At 39.0% G+C, this 23,719-nt stretch overlaps 1 protein-coding gene across 3 annotated transcripts in view; it reads right to left on the bottom strand.

Annotated features, from left to right (window-relative positions):
- Positions 1-23,719, bottom strand: part of LOC117396782 (LIM/homeobox protein LMX-1.2) — a 69,120-nt gene that overhangs the window by 5,689 nt on the left and 39,712 nt on the right. For all 3 annotated transcript variants that reach the window (XM_033994966.3, XM_033994964.3, XM_033994965.3), the window contains one exon: positions 1,423-1,655. In XM_033994966.3, the coding sequence (XP_033850857.2) occupies positions 1,423-1,655 (233 nt within the window). The remainder of the gene's footprint in view (positions 1-1,422; positions 1,656-23,719) is intronic.

Below are 23,719 nucleotides of genomic sequence, written 5' to 3'. Positions count from 1 at the left end.
AGCTGACAAGCTAGACTACATTTTCATATCAGGGGTTTGTTATTAAGAAGATCTTGCTGTGTGATCATCTTTCAGTTTAATAAGCAGCTTTTCATAATGATCAAAGCGCAGATTCGTCACTTTAATAACCACTCCGCTATTACTGCCTTACTATGCCATTTCAACTAAACCGTTTGCTGGGCTTAATGATTGCTATTGCTCTGTGGAGAGTTGCCTTTATTGTCCAGTGGACAGAAATTTGATCAGACAACGGTTTGGTTAATAAAAAGAAATGTCTTTTGTAAATTTGCATAGTTAAAACAACAAAGAAATTATGAACAGGATTAATCCCTGAAGCATCATTAGTGTGTATATATACACATATACATAAACATGTGTGTGTGCGTGCGTGCGTGTGTATGTGTGTCAGTGTGTGTGTGTCAGTGTGTGTGTGTGTGTCAGTGTGCGTGCGTGCGTGCATGCGTGCGTGCGTGCGTGTGTGTGTGTGTGTCAGTGTGCGTGCGTGCGTGCATGCGTGCGTGCGTGCGTGTGTGCGTGTGTGTGTCAGTGTGTGCGCGCGTGCGTGCCAGTGTGTGCGTGCGTGCGTGTGTGCATGCATGTGTGCGTGTGTATGTGTGTGTGTGTATGTGCGTGCGTGCGTGTGTGTGTGTGTGTGTGTGTGTGCGTGCGTGCGTGCGTGCGTGCGTGCGTTGAGAGGGTTCAGAAAGGTACCACAGGAAATATGTTGTTTTATCTTTCACAGTTTTGACATGTGCACAGTTGTAAAAATGTGAATATATTCAAATACCTGAATCTGTGTAGATTGCTTTTGAGATCTTCTGCATATTTCCAAAAGCAAATTAGAGTATTGGCGGCTTCATATTTTAATCATCTGTTTTTCATATATATATACATATATATTTTTCATCAAATACACTGATAGAATTTGTAACTTCATTTTAAGAATCCCATGTCAACTTTTGCTTGTGTACAGCAAACTGTTATTAAGACAGTACAAAAAAAACAGAAACTAAAAAACAAAGAAAAAAAAAAACCTTTACAGAAAGCACAGAGGTAAAATAAATAAATACTCCAGAAAGCTAAAACAGGCATACACAGATGCATCTGACAAATTCCTTGACATTTGTCTCTAGCTAAATAAGAACCAGATGTATTTTAACATAACGCTTTGGCAAAATTCCTTATTATGTAAAAAAAAAAGAAGCAGCCCATAACATATAAAACAATATATCCACACTGTGTGTTACTCTACATTATTTAAAACACCTTTCACTTGCTCATGTTTATTGTGGCTTTACATCACTGTCAATTGTTTTTTCATCACTGTAGCCGACCCATTATTTGAAATCTCTGAGTCTGGATAGGATTTTTCTTTTTATCGAGATTTCTCAGTCAGAGCAGCTTTGTGATCATCATCCTCACCTGAATCGGAGTCGTCCGGGCTCACAGAGCTCAGCAGCTCCTTCTCTTTCTCGTAGTCACTTTTACAGAGGAGCTGCCCCTCTTTCAGGACGAACTCGTCCCCTTTCCGGAGCTGCCGCTCACAAACGCAGCAGCAGAAGCAGCCCAGGTGATAGACGCACTCCAGTGCTCTCATCACGAACTCGGTCGGAGCGATCTTCTCCAAGCAACCGCTGCACTTGGTGGAAAACAGCCTGCAAAATCACAAGGATGACGGAACGTGTTAACAGCGGAGCTGAGCGATCCTGGGGCAAGAATCATTAGAACGGGCCTCACATGCTGCATGCAAATCAACCCTGACAGCATGATTTTTGTTTTCAGTGCCTCGTTGTGTAGAAATGATGCATTACTACTGCGGTACTAAATGTCACGGTAGCGCACAGAAGTGAAATCCAGCTCTCTGATTATATTCCGAATAACTCTTCCAAAGGAAAACCATTTCAAATAATACAAATAACAACAGCGCACAAGGTGTGATGAGTTTGTTAGTTTTCTGGATTGGTTTCCACTAAGTCAAGGAAAACAGAAAACTCCCAGGAGAAAGCTTAATGCCTGTGGTTTATATTTTTTTTAAAAAACTAAACTAAACTAAATTGTGCTAATGTTTCTGGTGATCGAGCACCGGCCTCCAGCTCAATCTAGTTAAGCACATTAGCCCTGTCAATCAGAACGCTGCTGTGATGGCGATGGGTTTGAAGATTCTTTCAACTCAATTGATCTGGTGGGAAGGTATTCAGCGTTTCCCTTTGACGGTAGTTCATCTGTAAAACTGAGACAGATAACCTGGGGACGGTTCAGTAAAGTTCAATTGTCAGGCCTTACTGGTATGGAGACAATGGCCTGGCCAGGAACATTGCTTCTTAAAACAGTGTGAAGTGATCTGAGCTGGGCAATTTGCATTCTAACACGACACCAGAATGGGTGGCAAAAGGGTTAAAACACAACATCAAAATGTCATGTTACAAAATAAAACCCAGCAGTGGCTTTAATCGCAAGAGCTGACTGTGTGTGTGCACGGGCTGCACTAATTAGAATCAAAGATCACTATGACATTGCTAGTGTGGCAATTAAAGCTATCATTAAATCGGAAACTTAAATTGATCCACAAACAACTGCAAGATGTTTGTAGTTCACTGACAGCAGATGCAGCTTATGAAGTGCATGGGGTTTTATTATTTTTTTTTTTTACAAAAACAAAAAAGGATCATCCTGTCTTGACCCGGCGATGCACTTACTCAACAAGAAACTTGCACAGAGACAAATGATTATGCTCATTAGACATATTTGAAACTTAACAGAAGTAAAAGTGCTGTACAGTGTAGGATAACATAAGTTGCAGACCCCACCGCCTGCCTACCCCCACCCCCCAGGCATGGACTCAAAGCACAGCAATAAACTTAACTAACAACTGGCGGATGTTTTGAGCTGAGGCTTGACTTCATTGATCACCGTAGACCAGGGTTAAATATTTGAAAATCATTTCAATGTATTGGAAGATTCCCAGCCCTCGCTTTAGTATGAAACCAGCTCATTCACATGGGGGATTCAATGCTGATATCTGTGCATTGAAACTCATATGAATATTAAAGCGGGTCAACATGCATGCATGTATTATAGATCATGTAAAATGTTTAAAAGTTGAGATTTGGAAAAATAACTGATCCTAGTACAGTAACCGATTTAATTTAATCACTGCTGGGTTACAATTTCTAAACAATCGGAACCCTAATGGATATTTTACGATGGAATCTTTGCTGAAGAGTGTCGTAATGCATGAAGCTTTTACAGTATCTGCCGCTTCCATCTCCAGTACAGTCTGCTTTTCAGCACACTCCATCAAGGAGACTCAAACTTTCCAGGAGTTTCAGCAGCCACGCAGAATTAAGAGGCGGTTTTATATGCAAGGATATTCCCTTTATAATCTGTAATCCTTACAAACACAACCGCTGTTATATGATCCACTGTGTCTTCCTGTCTATGGTAGAACCATATGGTGTTTAATACATGTCACTGATTTATCATCTATTGCCTAGCTATCTTGCTTTGGCTAAACCCTCGTCTTTCAAATCAGCACGCCTGTGTTTACTTAAGTCCTGACAGCTGACTAGGTGAGCACTATTGCTTCACCTAGCTGCCTCATTTCCTTCGCGATGTGTGCAAACATATTTTAATACTTTTATTATAACTCACTAATTAGGAGCTCAGAGGTCTAGATGCGCCGGGCAAAATTTGCTGTTCACATTAAGCGTGGTTCAAGGGGCTTGTTAAACTGATCTGCAGTTGTAAAAAGGCACTCTTTCCATGTACTTGCTTTGTTTACGGGGATCCCCGCTCAATCTGATGCAACCAGGCAATAAACCTGAATTTATGAGCTCCGTATTTGCACTGGGCTACAAGACAGCTGCCTCCCGCCTATCTAAATGTTGTTCGCCTCTATCTCTCTTCGCAGTCTGAAGAGAAAGACAGCCCAACTAACCGTTTTCTAAACAAGCGGCGACAATGAATCATCGCGGCACCAGCGGTGATTCTTACATACGCTGATATTTTGCCGTTGTTCACTAGAGAATAATAAATTTAAAAGTCTGTCAAGATGACAAATGCATGTTTAATGGGTTTCAAACAAAAAGAATGAAATCCCAAAATTTTAACGAGTCAGTCGAATCAGACGCTTTCCTTTGAAGAGTTCATTAGCGCGGGAGGTGTTTCTGCGACTTATTTAATCACTTGTTCTGGGAAGAATATATCTGCTGACTTTTTCATTATGAAGCCTAGATAACAAGTCCTCGCTTTGCTGCTTTTTTGGATGCTGCTATTTCACAGCCTTTTGACATAAAAAAAAATAATAATGTAATCACTTATAAAGACACCAGCTTTACTTCTCTACCTTTTGAGACTTTCCAGCTCAGCAATGCAGGAATGCTATAAGAAGTTAATTACAGTCAATACTACTCTAATCTATCTTCGATATTTACTACTGGGTGTAATTACAATGAAATCTAATCGGACTAGCAAACGTTGCTAAAGTGGTACCTTTCAATGCATGCAACCCTTTGTTTCGATGAGCTGTTTGCAATTGGGAACTGATAGTCAATGCCTTTGTGTATTCCTTTTTCATTTAAAATATTGTTAGTAAGATTGTCGTCAACTGTTACTAACCCAACAAAAATCACATCCCCTTAAAATACAGCATGACTTTGTATTTCGATCCAGGTCTAACTGGTTTTAAGTCTTGCAAGTATGTCTTTGCAACACCACTCAGGAATTGGAGATGGCAATGCTTTCTCAAGACAATTGCGTTAAGCAGCACCTGAAGGCGTGCTTGGATGTTTTTGCTTTTAAACTCTCGGCCTGCTTCTAATTTAAAATTGTATTTTAAGTGGATTAACAGTTACTGGGTGTCATCAATACAATCTTTCACATTATGAGTGCTCTCCAGACAACTCCTTGTGAATCACAGCATGCTTAGCAAATTGGTTTCCCGAGGACCAATGCAAGTATCTGCCAATTAGGCTGCAGCTTTCGTTTTTTGTTTATTAAAACTACAGGCTCCATTTCCCATTCGATGAGCCTCGTAATGTGACAATGGTGGGGGGGGTGGTGGTGGGGAGGATCAAAATCAAAGTGAGGTCAGAGAAAAATACAGTACATGGTTGTGTCATATACTGCACTGCAAACATGTCCATTACAAACAAACCTCACAGAGATAACGGACAGCAGGTTTTCATAGCGAGGATGGATTAGAAATGTTGCCGACAGTAGGACATTTGGGCTTCTCAAACAGGAGCCCCGTTATGATTTATAAAGCTGTTGAAACATGGGATGAAAAGCCCACAGAGACAAGTATGAAGCAGAATAAGTGTGTGCGTTAACAGTTTGAGTTGACGTAGCTCATGGAGGTTTATATTCTGCTGCAGTACTACTGCACTAGAGTGCACAGACTTATTAAGAGTGCATTACATTGTAATAACTGCACATATTGCTGGTAGTAACACCTTTAATAATATTAACGATCAAGCTTAATAAAGTGTTGTATAAGCAATCCCGAGGCACAGTTTTAGTTAACGTGGGCTGAGCAATCAAGGAGTATAACGATAAGGAAGTCGGGAAGTTAATCACCCGAAATGTTCCTGTTTCAATAGACAGCTGGGTGCAAGGCTGCCATTGATCGTACAGTTAAATACACAGAGATCTTGTGATTCCAGCATGCAGTTTTATTAAGCATTCACAGTCGTAGTGGTTTACATGCTAGAAGTAATCAGACAGCTGAGTAATGAAACTGTTCAGTCCAGCCAACTAGTAGAAGTGTTTATTTAACGATAGGCCTTCAAAGAAAAATTGGTTTCTCTTTATAATTCTGCTAACTTAAATCTTCCGATTCAGATAAAAACACCCCCCCCCCCCTTTTTTTTTTCAAAAAACTCTTTTCTTGTCGACTAAGCTTGTAAGCCATTATTTTTCTATTTCCTCTTTCTGTCTCTTTGCATTATTTTGCGGCCCTGTAATTCCTATGTGTTCCTTCTGGAATCTTCCTGTCCCCCATTGTCCCCGGGTTTAATCCGGAGTTTCGCTCTTCTCCGGCTCCTATGCCCCATTCTCAGTGGGGTCCAGGCGGAATACCCAGGCGTGACGCTCCTGCTATTGGAAAGCAACAGCAATCTCTCCGAGTCCCAAGAAAAGCTTTCCCTGGCAGGAGAAGTAAATCCTTCTTCAAGGAACAAGGGGAATTAGCAGGGAGCAGTGGACTGCAGACTTAACCCTGTGCTTTCTTTTTCAAAGACCCAGTCACTCAGACCCCTACCGCTTGCCACAATCAAACAGAGAAGAAAAAAAAAACAGCAGCCCTGAATGACACAAGAGCTGGATTGTGGAAGAACCTAATCCCACTTTAATACCTTTCCAAGTTCAGCTCTGAAAGAAAGCTCTTTGAAACAGCAGCACGGCGGGTAGGGAAATATGCGCTGGGCTGGTTGTTTTAGAAAGTTAGATATCCTGGCATTACCTGATTATGGAACTCTGGAAACCACAAAATACAATTTAATAATAATAATAATAATAATAATAATAATAATAATAATAATAATAATAATAATAATAATAATAATAATAATATGGCAATGGGAGAAGCTAACAGAATTTCCTAAATGTCTTTTTTGTTTGTTTGTTTGATTTTTTTTCCTTATTAGGGGAGTTGCATTTTGTGGTACAGACAGACCTCTCTTTGATAAAACAGAATTAATGAAGCGCTGTTTGGGAGCCTGGAGAACATTTATAACATTGAAACGCGCACTCAAGACACCTACGCAGGGAACTCAGCTTCTTTGAATCAATTTCATGGTTTGCAAAAGTGAAAAGATAAATCCTGCATTCTAATAAAACCGACAATAAAATACTCATATAACTTCTGCGGTAGAGGTGCAAGCTACTCAACCACTGCAAAGGAATTTGCAATGCTTGAGAAGTTTGGACAGATTTGCAGCCATTCATTTAAAGGCTTATCAGTTAAATTAGTGTAGAACGGAGTGCTGTGTATTGCGATGCAGCTAACTGGTTGATAAGGATGCCCTGAGTTGTGTTCTTGAATCTGCATCTGTGTTTGTACTCGGGATCTGGGGGGACTATCCTCTTAACACCTGTATCTACAGATTTGCTGATAAGCCACTCATCGTAAAACCACAAGCACGGCCTTTCACCAAAACATCAATATTGGTTTAGGGCTCTCCCACCAGTTTCTTATATATGTAAACCACGTCTTCAAGAGCTCAACGGTATGTAGAGCTAATCCAACCAGATAACTGTAAGAGACCTTCAACGGAGATTGAGAATTTGATTTACTTCTTGCTTCTTCTCAGATTACAGAACGGTTTCAATTCTTAAAAAGTTACCATGCCAAACTGTTACAGTGTTGTAAAGAAATCATCATCATCATCATCATCATAAAACGTCACTTTCATCAGTTCTGCAATCCTGGAAAACAGAGCAAATCTGTTGGAAAATTTTGCTCTAGAAAACGTTGTGTCATACCATGAAAGAAAAGGCTTGCATGCACTTTGCTATCCTAAAAAAAAGATGAAAAAGCTGAACTGCATAATTTATGGTTAGAAATGAACGATCAAGAGTGCGCATTCCTTTTTTTATTCGGGAAAGTTAACATTACTTAGACCTCAGTAGATAATGTATTTTTTTTTTAACAATATAAAAGTGAGCCTGCTTTGTACTCGACCCCTCTGATTTATGTTGCTGTAAATGTAAACGTTTTTACTGACTACGCAGATTTTAAGTAAGCCTCACGAGGGCAGGAAATGCAGATTTTTGATAGATAACGGCAATAAAAATGTTTAGTTGCACATCAGCTCTTCGTTTAGACAATATAAAGGGTTTACGGGGTGCAGTGCCAGGAGAGTCATAAATTCTGCAGAGCTGGGATTGACTCGGGCGGTGTTCTTTGACTTTGTCTTTTACCTGCTGGGTCAGTTTGAAAATATGCACTCTCCCCCTTTGAACAGATTATGACCAAGTTAAAGTGTGACAACATCTTAAGCTTTCACCACATGTTGCCAATGATTTCCAACTAAAGACGTTACTCTCATCGCTTCTGCTACAGTGATAGGGATCTTCCGCTCAACGACTTCCAGGAAGATAAAAGCAGTTTAGCTGAAAGTAAAGGCGAATCTCTCCGGCTGGATAATCTGGCTGGCTGGGTGTCTTTTTAACCTGGCCGAAGGCTTTTTTTCCACCCCTCTCTCTCTCTGACACACACACACTAATATCATTATCGTTTAGGAGACGTTATTTAAGCTGCAGTAGAAGACGACTGTGAAAGAGTACCCAGTCCACAACAGCTGTAAACAATCGCTTTGATGAAGTCAGGGAGCTTCTGTGAGCCTGAAGGCACAAGCCTACTGTGTGTCAATCATAAAAGGAAGAATGTTAAGGTGTACACCGGGTCAAAATAAGGCCACTGGTCACTAAATAAGGCTTGAGGACTCCTGGCCAGCTCAGCATGGCTTGTGGAGCCAAATATTTACAGGCTGCATTGCCTTCTGACCTTTCGCTCCAACAGGCCCCTCTGTGGCTAGGCAGAAGCACAGGCCTGTCTGTCTCCTGGTAACAAACAACGGTGCTGCTAGATTTGCTCTGCTTGGCTCTGCTCCCATGCATGCATGCATGCTTGTGCGCTTGTGGTCTGCAGGCTCTCTGCACAGTCTGTGTGCCACATGAGGTGGAGGGGAGGCCTGCTTTTTTATTTTTTATTTGACAGTCTTTGGTCAAAACTAGTGCTGTAGTTTATCACGAAGCTCGTGGTCCTGCTGATTCCTGCAAACATTTGAGAGACAGATGGGTCTGTTTTTTTAAAAATTATTTTTTAACCCTTTGCACTGCTAGGATTTATTTTATTTTATTTTATTTATAACGCTGCTTCTTTAAAACAGCAACAAAAAAAGAAAACCCCACAAGACGACTTCTCAGTTTTCTCTGATAATTCACTCCAGTATGGACCTGGAACATATGTGCATATTAATGTAGTTATTCATTGAACTGTCCTGGCATACACGCAATGAAAGATTTTTTTTTTTTCATATCAATTCATTTGAGCAAAATACACAGTCATATTCAAATGTATTAGAACACCTCAAGATTTGTAATTGATCTCCTTTATATACTTACCTCTGGGGGTAAGAATTTTAATTTTCAGTCAGTAATCAGGGATATTGAAACAGCAGGCACACGTGTGAAAATGTTAGATCACTTTGTGCTTTAATTAGGCATCTTAAACAACTTCCATAAAGTCTCATGCATATTGCCATTTGTGGCTATGTGATTTTTTTCTCTTACTATTTTAAATGAAATTGCATGTGAGTCATCAATTAAATTAGACAATCCCTAATTTGCCTATTTTGACAGTTTTCCAAGATTTTCAGTTCCAGTGGTTTGATTTCATATGCATCAATTAAAACAACAGAATGCATGGGGTGTTTAAATGCATTTGCACACTACTGTATACATGCATTTTATTACATTGTTTTTCTTATAGGTTTTAAATATAGAACAAAGTCCTAATCCTTAATCTCCTTTACTTCCAAACATCTTTTCAACAAAATCCTTCGCTAGTACGATGCTGCTTATTACAGTAAGAATAGCAAACGTAAACAAAAATGCCAGAACCTCTTAGCATTCCCAAGCTATGACTCAAACTGCTCCCGGGAGAAGACAAACTGCCCCGACATCATGCAAACACAGGCACAAACAATCGACTCCCCATTGATGTGCTGCACAGGCAAATACAGCCGCTCCTCCCAACAGGAAGTAGCTTTTTCATTAACTGGAGAGGAGCTCTTTTTTGGATTCGGTTTAATGCTTGTTATTTATAGACTGGCACAGATTTTGCTCCAGTGCTAACTTTGCTCCACTGCTAATGAATCAGAACTTGAAATAACAACTTTGATGGCTGTAGGAGCCCTTCGTTAATGAAGATTCTCAATTGTTTTCTGTTGACACATTAGCCACTTTCTAATACAATAAAAGTGGACCAAAAGCTACGTGAATCTGGCTCTGTGACGCAATTGTAAGTCAGACAGTCATGCTTACTCATTTTTCACCCCCCCCCCCCCCCCAACTCTTTTAACCTGTATTGAATCGAAATCATAGAGATATGAATCATGGCTTTCCACCTTCTTGTTGTTTATTGAATTTAATCCTGTGTCTGTCTTTCAAGGATCCTGAGTTGAATGAATGGCAAACCATAAACTCCTATGACTGCTCTGTCATATTTGTGGTTAGCCTGTTTGTATAATGCATGCACACAAAGAGAGCTAATGGATCGTTTTCAGAGTTTGTGATACATTTTGTTTGAACTGTCATGCTTTCTAATTACATACAAATGTCATGTCACAGTGCACCACGTACTTAAAGCCTGTAATGTTATACGGCATGGGCTTTATGTGTAAGTACTCTAAAGATCTTAATTCTTGTTTTTTTATTTTATTTTATTGAAAGCCATAAAAGCGATTACCAGATCTTGCTAGCAAAAAGGAAGTGTGTTGTGTTCAACTCAACGCTCTATTTAGAAATATTACATTACAAAAAAGTGATCTAACGCACATTCAAACAGAGGGTGTCAGTTCTGAGCATATGTATAGGACTGGGACACTAATTAAATGCATTGAATTAAATCCTTCATTATACTGATAAATGAAGGAAAAAATGTTCAACTCCCAGTTAAAGGGGTGCCACTGTCATTTATTTAAAATCCATTATCTTATTAGCTTCATTGAGCTTCATTACTGGCCCCTCTTTTGTGCTGGTACATCTCATACAAGGAGCAACTTTTCTTTAGTCTAGTCTATGAGATAGTCCAAACTGAAGTGAGAAATACAAGCAATTAACCCCAAACCTCTCCAGCTTATTAAAAAGGGAGGTGGTGACAATACAGCTAGGGCCTATAAGTGGTAAGAATGGGTTTTTAAAGCATGGTTAGCACTCCTTTTAGTAGCAGTGTTTCTATTTGGCATATAAATAATTGCAGCAAACTAATGAAGCATAATAAAGAGAGCCTACTCTGGAGCCCCCCGGAGCAAAGCAAAGTCTTCTTTCAAAGGCTGCTTCATCACCGCCCGGCTCTGACTGAATTACCATAGTAATGGCCTTTAAATTGGGGCTCTTTGTTTTTTAATTAAGCTCCCAGCAGGTAAAAAATAAAACACATTACCAAAGGATATGCAGGCACTAATGACCCGAAGGAACATTTTCAATCAAAGCAATCTTCTGGAAGCTCTGCAGCAATTCGACAATTTGGTGTGTTTGTGTGTGTGCGTGCGTGTACGTTTGTATGTACGTATGTATGTATGCATATATATATATACAATAATAAAAACATAAAAATATGCTACATGATATTTAGTATTTTAACTGCTGTTACTACGACTAAATTATTAATATTATGATGACGATGATTATTAATAGCATGATGATCATCATGATTATTATCATCAGTATTGTTTTAAGTCGGATGTTCCGGCTGCTGTATCTTGGATAGTAAGCCTCAGTACACCAGGCTTCCTAGGGCTGCCTGCAGCTATGGTCGGGACTCTAATCTGGAGTGCCTGTCTGGCTCTTTGAAGACACACATGAGTAGCAGCAGCAGCACGCTAGGAAGAGGGCTGTTCCTCCTGCCTAGCAACAGAAAGCTGGCTCAAACGTCTCCAAGGTAAATTCTCTCATTCAAACGAAGACGCACACATTCTGACACTTCAGAGTTTACACAGCAGCACGATATTCTGTTCTAGGATCTGAATCTACAGTGCTTTCTTTTTTTTCTGCACGGCGACTGTATATATGGAGAATAAAGCTTATGATCATCCGGCAACAGTATCTCAAACACACACACACACACACACACACACACACACACACAGGATGTACAGTAATAACTGAAATAGAAACAACTGCCCCTCTGTATTGTTAAAGTTTCCTAAAACCATCTTCATTCAAATGCAGACAGAAGCTGCAGTAGTATAAGGCATTTATGTAAATTGGACATTGAATCTCTTGTCAGCCAACTACTGTTCGCCTTGCATCCCTAGTCTGACAATACAGCTGTCCAAACAGAGGGATGTGTACCTGCAGCACAGCTCCCTATCTGTCTGTTGATTCAACTTAACCACAGTACATACAGCCATTCTTTAACATTTCACCACTAGCTTTTCTTTCTTCTTTTCTGGATGGAATAAAACCATCAGGAAATGGTACCAAAAAAAGGAAAAAAAGAAATACATTATTTAATACTTCATATCTGTCATGCTCCAAGCATTCGCAGAAGATGTATTCAGTAACACACATGCAGTTGTTTAGGGTCTGCAACCTTATATTCTTTGTTCTTGCAACACGAAGAGAGATGTATAACTGTGCCATGATGTTGCAAACATTTTACTGAAAGAAGGGCTGAGCGAACAGTGATTAAACAAGACAATGTGTTGAGGTTTCATTAATGCAATGCTTGCTTGCAGACCCGTGTCCAATTCTGTATCACATGGCTCTACAGCAGTAGTGTTTATATACAGCATATTAAATACACACATGCAATCTTAGCTTAGCTTCTATTTTAAATGTTATTGTAAACTTCAGTCGTGTTACAAAGCTAATTATAAAGTTAAAGTGACAGCGAAGTAAAATTTTCCGCTCAGATGTTCATTTCAGGCAGTATATATAGAGAGATATTTTCTTTTTCTTTTCAGAAATTGCAAACGGACTAAAGCACAAATTCTACTACTTTGAAGATTGCTGCTGCTCTACAATATAATTGTATTTTGTAATCAGATTAGAAACTGACAGGCATATATTAGAGTAATATATATATATATATATATATATATATATATATATATATATATATATATATATGTTTTACAGTTCTGACAGGGACATTGAAACCCATAACTTGTTATCAGTTTGATTAAGCTTAATTTGCTCTATTACCATGTGCCCAATGTTTCTTTTGGCTCCAACTACAAAAGCAGCGAGCGAGTGCAAAACTTCTTGAAAGTTTCAAGGCTGGCTGGTGCTGTAGCAACACGCAGTAGGCCTGATTTACAGTCCTCTAAGAGCTCAGCTGCTCTCCCGGGCTTCTTCACCTGTACCGCTCAGCTCGGGATGACAAATGAGAAAAACAATCAACTCCTTCTGACAGTTTTGAGGAAAGACGGCCTGCCAGGAAGAAGACCTGACTAAAAAGAAAAAGCCTTAACTCGACACATGATGTTATTCTGGATTGATTCAAAACAATATATATGTGTGTGTGTGTGTGTGTGTGTGTGTGTGTGTGTGTGTATTCATGATTCATCAAGGCTCCCATAAATTATATTAAAGCATAATTCCATGAATTCCTGGTATTTAGTTTGCATTATCCATACACTCCCAAAAACACATTGCAATGATCATAGAGAATTGCTTATAGGTCCACAAATTGATTTTCAGCTTCTGAATTGCTTTTCAGTATCGGCAGCACATCACTACTGCTGACTGCAAGTACATTTTGTACAAGATCTAGTTTTTAAAGTATGAAGCACTTCATTTAAAACACTGAAAAACTTCTAAAATACTTCTTCCATAGCTTTGCTTCTACGTTTCTACGTATTTTTTATTTTTTTTTTACAGTACTGTATTTACTTCACAACTTTTTAACATCATTGTATTTATATCTAGATATAAAATTTGGCCGGGGCACAAGATAAAGAAACATAAAAAAAGAAGAAACAAAAAAAGCTTTCTGCATCTTATCATTTTCCCAACCAGCGTAACCTAAAACTGTTTGTATGAAACATTCAGTCTCTCCCCTCCTGCCAATGTGACATCTTTACAGCACATGCTTAGCAAATGAAAGAGCTGGGGAGGAAAGCTAGGCTAAGGATACCTCTCGTTTAAAGCACTGTAAATTCCTGGGCACCAATTTTATATTTTTAATAAGTCACTGGTAGTGTTTGCTGTGTCTGTCCCTTCATAGTCAATTTGAATGAGGAGTGCCAGACTCACAGCATTAAGACTTAGCTACACGTTGAAGGATGGTTAACTGTTTTTTTTTGTTTGAGAAACTCGGATGGCTAACTATGTTTAATAACTTTCAGATGCCATTCTTTATGTTGCAAGCTGTAACTTCCTACAGATAAAGTGCACTTAATCAAGGCTTCAATAAATGTTTGGGCATCCAGACCAGCATTGTATAAATGTACCTAATTAATGTGATCTATGTTTGTTCAAGAAAGCACATTTCATTCTGGATCCGAAAACAGATTAGGAGAAATAAAGACAGTCTTGCCTTTAGCATTATTTTGGAAAGCCAAGTAGTTTAGTGGCACCTGACTACAGTATAAAAGTGTCATATTACATAAATAGCCACATATGGGGAATTACAGTAATATGTTTGAAAGAAGTTTCCATAAAGGCAATTCGTATTGCCCTTGCAGGTTTATAAATAAAATATAGAACGATGCATTCAAAATCCTTTTGACACACAATATTAAATGCTAAAATCAAGGCGATTATTTCGGTTGCAGTATGCAGCATGCAAACACAGTGATAATTGCTAATAACCCCCCCACAGGGTTACAGCCCTGTGGTAAGGAATAAGACAAACAGTCATGCGAGGTATTTGGAAGCAGCCGTACAAATATGCAAAGACAGGGTCTCGTTGAGGACATCACGCGTCGCCTTCTTTCTCTTCGCTAAGCTGTAAGCCTACACGATATTAAAGGACATTCAGGGCCACTTGGGACACAGCTGCTCATTATTGAAAAATTCCACTGCTTGATACTGAGGGCAAGAGGGCTAACCCCCTCATCTTGAAGAGTTTACTGTCTCTCAAAAGATACTGGATTAGTTAGGGGGGGGCTGTCTCTGTTTTCCCCTGTTTCACTTGCCTTTGGGAATATTGCTCCGGAGAGGGATGTGTTTGAATAGGATTTAATTAGTGGGAATCAACCCCGAGATCATTGCGGAGAACCTGTTTACTCAGCAAAGCTCCAGACTAAGCCTAAAATCAAAATGAGTCTGAAAGGGGACAATCTGGTGCAGCACTGGTTTAGGCATTGTTCGGGATGTACTGAACTAGTCTGCTTACATTCTCTTTTACATGACACTGGCAGCATTGCTGTGCCATAGGGGAAGAGAAACTGTTCCACCAAACCAGGAGGCTTTTCATAACCCGATTAGCTAACCTGCTGTTTTGCATTAGTAGCTGGTGCTGGTAAAGGTGTGAAATGTACAAAGGAATGTAGGTTAGTATGCTACCATATTGCATACTTTAAAAGCACCCTCTGATCACATTCAAATACAGGGCCCCAGAATTGCTGCCCCCCCACTGACGCTGTCTAATTAACATTCAGTGTGACTCGCTTCATCCCCAGTCTCTCCTTGTAAGTTTCTGGCTAAACAATATTAAATTAATATTTAATGGACACAGTCAAAAGTCGCACCTAGATGCCAACTGCAAAGCAGACACGGGCTGCTTTTAAATCACAAGAGTTTGAGCAAACAATTCCCTCTCGCCCTCTTCCAAGTCTTGCAAGGCTTCTTTCACTAGTAGGTGACAAGCGGCCATCCTTTGGAAGGCTAAAGGGAGCAGGAAAGGTGAGGCATGATATGGTGAGCGTAGAGCAGATTCAAATACTTGCTGATGTTCTTATGTACACAGAGCGCTGGCATGCTTAGAGATGGGACTAGCTCCTAGTAACAGCTCTCAGAGCAGGTTGCTTGGGATCTGTTCCTAACTGCAAAATATGAATCTCTTGCTATTTCCTCTTCCGGTCCCCTCTATCTATCTATATATATCTATATCTATCTATCTATCTATCTATCTATATATATATAGATATATATATATATATATATACATACATACACACACACACACACACACACACACACACATGTAATCCTAAAATTACACCCATTGTTAGAAGAACCAGCCTCTTTCATCTTAAAAAGTAATCATTTACTAAACCTGCTCAAAATATAAGCATGTCATGCCCCCAAGGGCTTGTTCACAAACTGTTTAAGAGGGGTTTTCCTAGGCAACATCACCTTAGTAATGTGTTTTTTTTGTTGAAAACAAAAACAGTCAGGAAAAAAAAAAGTTCTGATCTGGCCCTTAGATTGTTCTCTGCAAAATCACGTTGCCATGGCAGCTCTGGCTGCTTTCAAAATATGAAACCTCCCTCTGATGAATGACCTAGAACGTCCCAGCGTGAGCCTGCTATCCTACACTGCGTACAGACATTCTTGTCTAAAGGATATGTTAAGTGTGAATCCAAGCTCATTAACCTGTGGGACGCTTGGAGTAAAGTTCATACCTAATGCAGCTACGATGATACATTTTGCAGCCGGGTTCATTAAGACAGTGGCTTGTGCACACGGTGTCATAAATCCCAAAGTAACCAATGCCGGTTGTCTTTGGACGGCACCCAGAAACAAATCCAGCGCTAAGGCTTGCAGTGAAAACTGTTTTTCTAAACAGGATGCGTTAAGACCCATAGGCCAGGGATTACTGCTGAGATTAGCATGCAGAAACATATTTGAATTTCTGATCAGCACGGAGCCCTCAAAGAAGCCAGCCCCAGATTAGCAGGTGTTGTGTGACAAAGTTACACTAGCCAAACAAATATGTCTTTCACTGTGAAGATCTGGCTAAGAATTTGTGGACATCACCATGGAGACTTAACCTAGGCCTTAAGCCTAGGAGAGCAGTCTTTTCAGAGGAATGTGTAAAATTAACTGAATGGGCTGCGTCTTGGAAGCAAACCCTGCGCGGAATTAAATACATTAAAGAAAAATCTACCGCTAATGCATTCACGCCATCAAAGTGCAACCCAGACGGTATTACATTCAATTACATTTGAAGCAGTTTGATAAAAGGTTATTATTTTTTTTTTTGATTTCTATGGAAATCTGATCAAACCGGAGTATGACAACAGGTAAAGAGAATTTCAATTTCAGCAGTTGTCTTCATGTGAATAAAACCACACCACGCTTTTGCACCTGTGGTTCCGCTGTGCTGCTGCCATGCTCTCCTGACAGAGAAGAGGAGGATGACAGCGAAAGAAAACAACATCTGCCTGCGTCTCGGATCCAACTGACCTTTCCTGCACACCTGTCAGCTCCTTGGCTGCTGATGTAGACTCCTTGCACACAAGTCTTACTGATATTAAAAAAAAATACACCACTCGTCCCAACTGAGGCAGCTGAATCCAAGCAAACCGTTTCATGCGACAAGTTACAGAGCAAACCAATAAGCAGCTTTATTTTTTTATCGTTATTATTGTTAACTACATTGTGTATAGCTAGAGAATTGTCCCCCAAAATGTACAACATATCCAACCTAATAATAACCTATTAAAAGATAGTAACACAAACATGTAATACACTGACTATTGAAGCAGTTGATATATACCACATTGCTTTATTTTCCTTTTTTTTTTGTACATAAACTCACTGTGACTCCAACACTATAGGAGTGCTGGCCAGTATTAGGTTTTAAGTGGTACTTAGCTGAATCCCTGGGTACATATTAAATAGTCCACAGTTTTGAAAAGGAACACCAGTTTTCTGAACCCTATCATTAAATATATATACCGATAGTTATAGACTGTATGATTGAAGCATCTAGGATAGAAAATAAAGTGATACAATTCACAGACTTCTCTTTAAACGTTAGATTAAGATACAAATTACATGGTCTGAAACTTGATCGCTAAGTGTCTCATTAGGGTGAATGTGGCTTTTCAGTTGTATTATATTATAGTTTGCCTGTGAGGCTTCTTATTGCTCGTAATTACAGTTCATCTAAAAAATAAAAAACTTAATCGTAAATTAGATACATCGAAGAGCAATGAATTTGATTACTTTTTTTAATCTAGCATTTATTCTTCAGGCACTAAGAAGTTAAGTCACCAAAACGGTTTCTACGGTAACAAAGAACATATTGAACCATTGAAATAGAAAAACAAGCTGTAAAAAAAAAAAAAAAAAAAAAAAAAAATGCCAAGGAATCATTTTTTTGGTCTTGGTGCTGAATTGAACTGACAGGATGCCTATCACACTCTAGACACACAGCGCCGTAAATAAAACGAACCCTAAAAAATAATACAAAAAAGAAAAGGTGTAAGAAACTAGGATAAACAATAAGGGGATTGTGTCTGAACTGCTGCATGCTTGCTGAAACATGTATCATGTGTCTGAGATCTAGGTGTTTCATCTTCTTCATAGGGGAGGGGGTGGGGGGGGGGTCTTTTCCATCTTATGTTACTGTGTTGCTATTATATTTGTGTCTTCCAAGTATGCATTTTGCCCCCAAGAAATTTGGCAAAAAAAAAAAGTGTCTTATACCCTCGCTCTCGCTCTTTTTACATTAGAAGGAGAGCGATACGAAAAATGAATGTGTGCAGGTCACCCCAGTCAAAGAACAGGTTCCACAGAATTACCCTGAAGCCTTCAAGGGACTGCGCGGCAAGGTGGGGATTTTTATTTCAACACCATTCGCCTGAATTGCACAGAGCTCTGGAATTTTCAAATATAACCCCCCCCCCCCCCCCCCCCCCCAACACAATCAGGCATGGGCTGCCCCGCACCTCACTAGAGTAGTCTATTTAAAAGCAGTGTCTAGTCCGTGTGGAAGGAACAGGAGCTTTACAGATTGATTACATTACTGCTCGAGTTGCTTTGTTCTGTACATGTCAATACTGGCAGGACGATGCACTTGCTTTAAAGACAGAAGACACCCGACGACTTGTTATTTTTTTTAAACTGTCGACTGTGAGGTTCGGTTTTAGGATTAAAGAAAGCCTGACATCCATATTGAGAAACGAACGCGCGTAAATATTATTACTCCACGCAAACAAGACATGTGTCAGTTAGTCTGCCAGCGGTCCTGCTTCACTCTCCCTGACATCATGGTAGGGCTGGTGTTGTCTGTGTATTGGCAGGCAAGAATTTACGTCACACTATTGGTGTTCAGGTACATTTCTAATGAGGCTGAATTACAATTCCAAGGAGATTTTTGGATTTGGTTTTGTTGGTTGTGACATCATCCCAGTGTGTGCCCTAACATTGGGAAGCACTACCCTGACCCTTCTTCATTTTCCACTGGCTAGATTGTGACTATATCGTAATGCATTTCATTTTCAAATGAACACCGATGACAAGATATAACAATCTACTGCAGCGGCACATCACCATTGCAGATGGGCTTATTTAAAAACCCAGATGCCACACAGTCAATCCCTGTCGAGCCCCTTTCAGGATGTTAGTGATCAGAAAGCATCACGGCTCCTTCTGGGGTCTTATTGTCATTTCTTCTGGCTAACACCTTTTTTATTTATTTATTTTTGCTGCTGAAAAAAAAAAAAAAGCAGCTGTTTTTTTAATGCTTTATTATACGGAATGACGAATGGCAATACTTAACCTTTGAGACACACACACACACACGCACACGCACACACAGGGGAGGTCCCGGCCGAACACCAGAGCACCCCGCTGCCCGGGGGCACCAGCTAAGTGCTTAGGGGTAAAGGGCACACACCTCCCACCGGCCTGAGGAATCACCAAGGTGTCAGATTTTCCAAGAGGGCAGTCTGGAGTGTAACACCTCAGCTATGATGGAAGGACCCCTGCGAGGTTGACCAGCATGGCCTGAGGCCCGGTGTCATCCCCTATTCTAATGACAAGCCCTGGGGCTGCCTGTTCCTTTTTTCCACCAGCTTACTCCATTCCCAGGTGCTTTAGCGGCTTGTTCAGCCACCATTGGTGTCACCAGCTACACAATAAAGCCCCCTAATGCTCCCCCTAAGGCTTTGGCTTTCTCTCCCCACTCTCCCATTATTCCTACCAGCAGCAGCGGAGTTACAGCATGCAGCAGCCTGTGTGTTTCCCCCCCCAGCCTTTGTCTGCCGAAAAGAAAAGAAACAGGGGTAATTATTTAAATTCACCACCAGGACAAATCGCTGAATGATATCCCTATCTGCCAGTCCAAACGGGATGAAATATTTAAGTTTTACGACAAAAACGGCGACGCGGTCCATGTGGTGAGAAGCTGACGCTCATTAGACTTTGTGATCAAAGTGTTATTTTGTGCAACTTTAAAAGAGGTTCAAAATTCAAAATAAAGAGGCATGCAGCTCTTTGGTGCTTCTGTTAAGAAATGTACTGGCAAGATGGGTATTACAATAAAACGGTCTTTCAAAGGAGGTAGAAGACAACACTGGGGCTAAAGCTATTTAGAGTCAAATAAATCTGGTTATGAGATGCTGCCAATGCAATGACGGCCATTGCTTTTGATCACTTTTTTGTTTGAGGACAATAGTCCCGTGTTACACTTTAAAAGAGTCAGAGGAGACGAGGTCTCTCAGAAAAGCTGCACGCTGTCAAATGTGTAGCTAATTCAATCAGCAAAAAGCATGCATCCCATAGCAGAAGGTTTGACATTTCCATCAAAGCCTGACGACCGATAACACAATGCATTAGCATCCAAGCCATAAAATCTTTCTGTGTGAAACTGACTGCTTTTTGGCTTAAAAGAGGAGTTTTTTTTCTTCTTTTCAAGTGATGAACAGCAAAGCGCATTTTCTGCCGTCTATTTTATTTGTTCAGTCTTCATCATTTAAATATACCTGGAAATATTGATTGATTTATTTAAATTATTACATCAATTATTTTAAATCTTAGAAATAAAAAAATACAGCCCATAATATAACATAATATAATATAATTTAACACACATTACATGCTGTATGTGATTATTTAAAAAAAAAAAAAAGCTGGTATAAAATAAACAGACGATAAATGTAGCAATATTCTCAGTTTACTTTTATTGCAGAAATCACACTGCTTGCTAGTTTTTTGTACACTACACAAATTGTGTAAAGTATTACAAACATAAAATTACTGCTAATTATTATTATTATTATTATTATTATTATTATTATTATTATTATTATTATTATTATTATTATTATTATTTCTAAATGAAACCACAAAGCCTCTTTTAGTTAATTAAAAACTAGTGTTTTTTTATTGTTGTTTTAAATGATACCTCTTTACTGTGTTTGTCTACGGTTAGGCTCAGTAATAAGATTATTTAGAATGTACTTTATCTTAGGAAAAAGAGGCTGACAAATAACCCCAAACTAATATGATAAAAGCCACTGCTATCACTGCCCGGCTCAAGGACCTTGAGGATAACTAGTTATGACAAGGTAATAACACTGCTTGCATACGCTAGCCGATAAATTGGTTAGTTAAGCCATGATGGATGAGGGGAAAGCTAACCTTATTTTGAAAAACGCCTCTTGATTTCTGATCTCGTTTCTGCAGATAATGAATTAGATTTAATTAGCGATTCCCTGATCTAATTAACAGGTTGAGAAATCTAACCCTAAGTGAACCCCATCTAAATAATGTTTTTTTATTACTTTGAATAAGTGCTATTCATATATATATATATATATATATATATATATATATATATATATATATATATATATATATATATATATTTATATTTAATTTTTAATGAAAGGTAAGAATGAGTTTACATAATAACCTGAAAAAATGCATATGCGAAAAAAAAAAAAAGTCGCACAAATGCTTGCATGATGTGTACTTGCACACAGAATTTTTCACACAATGGGTCTCCTTGCCTTTCCGTGACACGACAAAGCCTGAAAAGTAGAGTGAATAATACAGCCATGGTTTTCAAGTCATAAACGTAATTTGAAACACTAATCTAAATTTGTATATTTAATAAACATGCCTTAGCCTTTCTGCTTCCAGTTTAACTGCGATATCCTCAGTGCTGTGTGTTGAAAAAGTCGATGAAGTCTGTTCCTGACTGGCCCTATGTTACCTACTCTGCATACTTACAGCGTGCAGTAAGTATGTGCAGTTCTACATGCAGCCGATTTTTCACCAAGTTCAGTAATTTGACAGGAAGGAGCACTAATGTTGAGATTTAATTACGGCTCAGCCTTTTTTTTTTTTTTTTTTTTTTAATTACTTTATGCTATTCAAATTTTTATGCTACCAGAATATATTTGATGCTGCCAGATATAAAAAAATGCATATTAGTTTATGTTTGCAATTATAAAGACATAACCACCAGCTTCTAAATGAATGATGTATGCAAGGAATCACTCAGATTTACATACAGTGTCGTAAAATATTGTTTTTAACTTTTTTTAAATGCCACTTTGAAAGTATAAATCAAAAGACATTATTTTCTCTCTCTCTCGTGTATATATATATATATATATATATATATAACCAAAACCAGTCCAGTTAAGACAAAAAAAAAAGAAAAAAATACTTGCAGCTGAAAAAATGATCAAAGCGTACATGTGCAATCCAGTTCAGATTCATTTCACCATACAGTACAGTCTACTTCCAAAAAGATGGAGCTAGCTCAACTAGAAAACAACCTATCCTCTATAAAAGCAGTTCCAAACCAGTTGTGTTCGGGATCATATTGGAAACACATGCATAGAAGCTTACTATTTTTTTGTGGGGCTGCCAAAAAATTACCAACAGCAATAAAACCATAATGCATTACTTGAAAACTCAATCATGAAATCTGAGCAAAGCGAAAGAAACTCCTTAGCCTGGAATAAGATGTTAAGTTTTGTTCCAAGGTAACAGTTTGGGCAAAAATACAATCTACTACTGCCAAAGCAAATGACTAAAATAGTCTAAAAAATGTTCTTAGGCTCTAATAAAGGGAGATAGAGTCTCTTCTAAGACAGCGGTCTTAATGGTGTGCCAGTCTAAAGGAAGGGGCGAGGATGGTGTATATTAGTACTCACCATTATAGCACTAATGTTTGTGTATAATCAATCCATCTTTATTCCATTACAAACAGCCGACCCAACCAACAGCAAAGAGTCATTCATTTGCTGGAGGGGGGGGTTAAGGGGGGGTCACACCTTTCCCCCTGTCCAGCCCGCCTTTTTATTTCCCCTCAAAGCTCATCTGAAGTGGATACAAGCATGGAGCTGTGGAAAGCTGAAGGCGTCAATTAAATGATAATTAGGGCCATACTTCATCAAGTGATTGATAGCGGTCTACCAGGCCCCAAACTCCATCTTGACACATACTAATCACCCAGACTAGCTCCTTCACTTGAGCCTGAGAGGGTTTCATCTCGTCTCAGCAGATAATCTGTTCAGCTTGAGTGTGATCTCGTGCCTTGGGTGCAGTTTCTCGGGGCTCTAGGGGTGAAGGCTTTTGTTGTTGTTGTTGTTTTTGGTATTTTTTATTTTTATTTTTTATTTACTGTTGCACCAGAGCCAAGACGAATCTAACAAACACTCCCATTGACAGGGTTCATCGTTCTTCCTTTCTTTCTTTCCCAAGAAGAGTATGTGTGTTTTTTAACATTATAACACAAGCTGACAATTCCAAGTGTGTGTCAGCTTACTAATTGATCAAGCATGCAAGTGCTTTAAAAGACACTTTGATAAACAGACCTGGAAAGAGCTGATTTACGGGTGAGAATATTCACAATACTGCACTGTGCTACGTGTCAAGTTTTTAATTGGATTGTGTAAGTGCCAAGACTAATAATAATAATAATAAAAATAATAATAATAATAATAATAATAATAATAATAATAATAATAATAATAAAAATAATAATAATAATGCCAGCAGTAATGATACAAATAAATACGTATAGCAATAATATTAATCACAATAACCTCATCATAGTTATTTGGCATTTCAA

Source organism: Acipenser ruthenus, chromosome 15, assembly GCF_902713425.1.
Source record: "Acipenser ruthenus chromosome 15, fAciRut3.2 maternal haplotype, whole genome shotgun sequence".
In the NCBI taxonomy this organism is placed as follows: Eukaryota; Metazoa; Chordata; class Actinopteri; order Acipenseriformes; family Acipenseridae; genus Acipenser; species Acipenser ruthenus.
The sequence above is the reverse complement of the archived record's forward strand: the minus strand, read 5'-3'. Positions and strand labels throughout refer to the sequence as shown.